General features: G+C 49.3%; 2 protein-coding genes across 2 annotated transcripts in view; one reads left to right on the forward strand and one right to left on the reverse strand.

Annotated features, from left to right (window-relative positions):
• Positions 1–5,000, forward strand: part of LOC138865077 (keratin-associated protein 10-11-like) — a 30,768-nt gene that overhangs the window by 19,719 nt on the left and 6,049 nt on the right. The window lies entirely within an intron of this gene.
• On the reverse strand, positions 1,103–4,179 carry LOC113828885 (silk gland factor 1). The gene has a single exon (XM_027381943.2). The coding sequence runs from the start codon at positions 3,561–3,563 to the stop codon at positions 2,079–2,081; it is 1,485 nt and encodes a 494-aa protein (XP_027237744.2). The 5' UTR covers positions 3,564–4,179; the 3' UTR covers positions 1,103–2,078.

Below are 5,000 nucleotides of genomic sequence, written 5' to 3' on the forward strand. Positions count from 1 at the left end.
TTTAAGGGTTTACATTATTCCTACAAGACAGAAGAGACACGTTCCATTTTTTTTTTTTTCAGGCAAATATGACATCCGACAAGAGATTTCACAAAGAAACTAAAAACAGGACAAATGAACGAATAATTGAATAAATAAATAATAAATAAATTGAATAAATAACGCCATTACTCGAGTCATTCCTGACTGGATGACACCGACGCTTGGCACAAAAAATTCTCCTGGAATGTTCTTTCTGTTCTACAAGGTGATAATGGCAAAGGCTTTTTTTTATCTAATTATCCGAATTAATTAAGACTGACCATCAATTTGACTTCGGAATTTTTTTATATGAAGTGGATCGAAAATTCGTGGAGTTGGGTTTAGCAGACGTCAAACTCATGTGCATCTAATCATTCGTAATTAAAATGATTCCTTAGTTAAGAGTAAATTTCTATCGTTACTTCGTTCCAAGGGGGGGGGGGATACATGAGGGGGGGGGGTTAAATCGCACTAAACGTATGACATTATCACAGTAAGACTCGGTTGTGTGGGATCCTTCAAAGTGTCAAGCAGCTGCAGTCGTGACAGCTCCAGAACGACAGTGACAGCGCCAGGGAGAAGGGGGGGAAATGCCTTCGTTTTCGGGGTCGAATATCTTCGGAAGTTTTATCGAAGTTTTGGGGTCTAAATTTACCTCTGATATTTACGTTACGTGGTCTATGTTTTATATCAACGTAATCGAGAGATGATTTTTTAATATCAAGTTGTAGAATTAGCTAATGTGATACGTAACGTGACGGGAATTGACATCAAGGAACTCGTGAGGCATTCTTCCCTGCTGACACCGCCTCGACTGACGTTCTGTACTGCTGATTATGCAGCTGCAGCCTTCTGATGAAAGCTTTGACGGTCACAGAGATATTGCTTATCTCTACTGATAGCCAGATGGTTTGTTTTAACAACCGCTTAAACTCTGATATATTTTTATTTGGAAAGTTAAGTGAAACCATGTCTGAATGATAGCAAGATAGTGTGATACCACAGGCCAAGCGACAGACAAGCCTCTTGTTGCTAAGGCCGGATTTGCTTTTTGATAAAGAAGAGAACAAAAAAAATGGTCTTTTCCCAGGTTTATTTTTTATAAAAAACAAAATAAGATTCAATAACAAATACATGAAAAAATATACATATACTACTAAATCTACCAGATCATAGTTTTAACAGAAAAAAAAACAAAGAGAACCAGATGCATGTTGGAGAGATGGTGAAAAGGAAAACAAGAACATTTCTTGGCCTTGGTGGAAGTCTCGTGTTCGGGCGCGGCAGTTCAGTACTTCGATGTTTCGGGGGATTTCCGGTCTATGAAGCTCAGGGTTTGTGAACGGAAAGGTTACACACACGACTTCGGGATATGTGCGTGCAGGTCAGGTCGCCCTCGCCGCCGCCTATCGCCACGAACGGCCGGCGACGCGACGAGAGGCCATGACGGGAAGTTATTAATTTTTTGTTACGAAAAGGAAGCCGAAACGGGAATTAACTCTGCCATTGTTGTTGTAATTTCAACGTGAAGTGTAACATCATGATAGAAGAAGGGCTGACAAATTAAAAAGAGTTATGCATTTTTCTTTTTCTTTTTGGTCTTAGAAAAATATGAAAATATATTTCTTTAGGAGTGTACATCCAAGGCTAACAAAAGAATGAGAGATTAAAAACCCGACAACGGCCACTACATAAAACATGGTTGAGAAATGACAATAATAATAGATGCGAGAAAAAGGAGAGACACACACATAACGAAGCATCGTGGGCATAGATCATAACGGGGGACAGTTTCCGATTACGAATACCGGCCGGGCTGGAAGTGGCCGCTAAACCCTCTCTCTCTCGACAAGCCATCTGCCATACCACTACCAGATAAGCTCACACAGCTCAGGACTCCACAACGTACCTCATTATTTACGTTTTTTTTTCTCTCTCTTATCTTCTACAGAATGCTGCCGGAACGACCTGCAGACTCTCCACACACTGGACATTCACACATTATTTACAGGGGTCGGGTGGGCGAGGTGTTGAGGGGATCACCACCCCCGCCCACATCAGAGGGGCGTGGTGGTGTGGTGGTAGAGCGGCGGCGGGTAGTATCCCCCGTGGTCGCCGCCCATGCCGTGGTGCGAGGGCGTGGCGGTGGAGGCAGGAGGCAGAGGACTCAAATACCCGCCATAGGAGTCCTTGTTCTCGGCTGCGATGATGGAGGTGATGCTGAAGGGGTGGGCGGGAGCGGGGTAGTTCTTGAGGTGGTCGTAGTCCTTCAGGTGGCCGCTGTAGTCCTTCAGATAGCCGCCGTAGTCCTTCAGGTGTCCGTTGGAGTAATCCTTCAGGTAGGCGGAGGCGGTGTAGTCCTTCAGGAGGGACGGATGGAGGGGCGGCGCGGCGTGTAGGTCATGGGCGGTCGGTGTGCCGAGATGGGCGGCCTGATGCTGCTGTTGCTGCTCCTGCTGTTGCTGCTGCTGTTGCTGTTGTTGCTGCTGCTGCTGTTGCTGCTGCTCGGCGGTGTACTTGTCGGCCACGCTGACGGAGGGCGGCGGCATCTGGTAGCCCGCCTCCGGAGGCTCCAGCTTGGTGGCGGCCTCCAGGAGCTGGGTCATGCCCGACACGGGGTCGCTGGGCGGCGGCTGCTGCTGGCTCACGTGGGCGTGGTGGCCGTTATGCAGGCCGTGGCCATGGCCGGGCGAGGCCAGCGCCGTCTCCATCTTGGAGTCGGCCTCGTCGCTGCTCTCCTGCTTGGTGGGCGCCGAGCTGGGGCTCTGGTGCTGCGTCTGGCCCTGGTGCGGCGTCTTGGTGGTGCGGAGCGCCTCCTTCTTCTCGCACTTGAAGCGCTTCTGGCGGCGGAGGTAGCAGCCGTTCTCGAACATGTTGCCCGAGTCGGGGTGCAGCGACCAGAAGGAGCCCTTGCCCGGCTTGTCGGGCGTCCTGGGGATCTTGATGAAGCAGTCGTTGAAGGAGAGCGAGTGGCGGATGGAGTTCTGCCACCGCTGCTGGTTCTGCCGGTAGTACGGGAACAGGTCCATGATGAACTGGTAGATCTCCGACAGGGTCACCATCTTGTTGGGGGAGTTCTGGATGGACATGGTGATGAGGGAGATGTACGAGTAGGGCGGCTTGGCGTGCGTGTACGAGCGCCGGTACGTCTTGTCCTGCCGCGCCCTCTGCAGCGCCGACGAGACGGGACTGTCGGGTTCCTGCAGCTCCCGCCCGTACGGCACCATCTGGTTCATGCCGCCCATGCCGCTCATGCACCCGCTCATGCCGTTCATCTGTTGCATGGAACTGTTCATGGGCGGAAAAGCGCCCATGCCCGTCATCCCTGGACTCATACACTGGCCGCCCATGCCCATGGCCCCAATACCTGTCATGGAAGACGAGAAGTCCATGTTGGGCGGCAGGCGCTGCTGGTACGTGTTCATGCCCATCATGCTGTTCATGGAGTTCATGCCGTACGTCGTTTGCGACATGGGCGACACGGGGGGCGCCGCCGAACTCATGGGCGTCATGGTGTCACTGTATAACTTCTGGGACAACATGGTGGCCCGCTTCACAACACTACTGGAGACACTGTCTACACGCACCGATCACGCACTGTACATATTCCTCCGGCGGGACTTGTGCAGGCGAGCAACAGGACACAACAAAACACCGTGACTGTTGTCGCCACGGAGGGTCACGCCGGCCACACGCAGCTCAACAGGTCAACTAAGGTCGCGTAGCCAACACTCACAGCACAGTTCACGGCGAGAGTCTACGGCAAATTGAATGACCAAACACTTATCCTAATCATATGTGTACGTTTCTCAGTTTAACTTGGTCTTGTTTAATTCTGTGATCAGCAAAAGTACTTGTAGCACTCACAGACAGTAATAAGCGCACGGTTGGCCCTAACCCTGAGTAAATACACGGATGTTTGGGCAGAATAAAGACGCTCCGCCCCGTGAAGTGACTACGGCGAGAGCGCGGATCTGATTGGCCGGGAGGAACCGATGGGCGTCACCGTCCACGCTAAGCTCCTCCCTCCTGCTCGGTCACCCGGCAACGAGCGCGAGGGGGCGGGGACTCTCTTGGCTCCTCCCACCGGCGGACGTACGCGAGCAGCCCGGCGAGAGCTCACACCGGCGCACAGTCCCGATACGCACTGAGGACGCAGCGAGGCCGGCGGGTCGCTCTCGATCATTGCAAGAGTCGCCACCAGTCTGGTTCCGAGAGCGACGGTCCCTCCGCTGCTGCTGGCTGGCCGGACTCCATGCGCAGTTCCCCCCCCCCCCATTCCGTAGCGCTTTTTTGCTTGTTGCTCCCGAGTACATTTCCGGTAATACTAACATACACACCGCGAGTTTATTGCGGGTTACACATTTCGTTAGCGATTTAGGTTAATGCGCCGCACGGAATGGCGAACGCAGCGACTCGACGTAACTTTACCTCTGGTCCTCCCTTATCGCCGAAACGTACTATGGCCTCCGAGTTCCATTGCGTTTCATTCTCGATCGACACCTCTCCCATTTTCGCATTTTTCTGCTTCCTCGTTTATCGCCGGGTTTTCGTTTCCTCTCTTTCGCCGCGCCTTGTCCGTGTGTTGTCTTTCTCCCAGACGTAATCGTCATATTTTTCTTATCGCTTAATCTCTCTTATCATTATCTCTAAATAATTCATTTTATCACAACACTGTGATTATTTCCGATTATTGTTATACGTATTTTTATGTTATATGGTAGTTTATTATCCCTTTCATTTCATAAATATGTTTGATGATCACACTGTAGATAAACGAAGATAATAATCCTATAATTCATATTATTATTATTATTATTATTATTATTATTATTATTATTATTATTATTATTATTATTATTATTATTATTATTATTATTATTATTATTATCATCAGTATTAGTATATTATTATCATCAGTATTAGTATATTATTATCATCAGTATTACTATATTATTATGATATCATTATTGTTATTA

This window comes from Penaeus vannamei, chromosome 19 (genome assembly GCF_042767895.1).
Source record: "Penaeus vannamei isolate JL-2024 chromosome 19, ASM4276789v1, whole genome shotgun sequence".
Classification (NCBI taxonomy): domain Eukaryota; kingdom Metazoa; phylum Arthropoda; class Malacostraca; order Decapoda; family Penaeidae; genus Penaeus; species Penaeus vannamei.

Excerpts from the sequence above, each read along its gene's own strand:
- LOC113828885 (XM_027381943.2), bottom strand. The coding sequence starts at position 3,563 with ATGTTGTCCCAGAAGTTATACAGTGACACCATGACGCCCATGAGTTCG.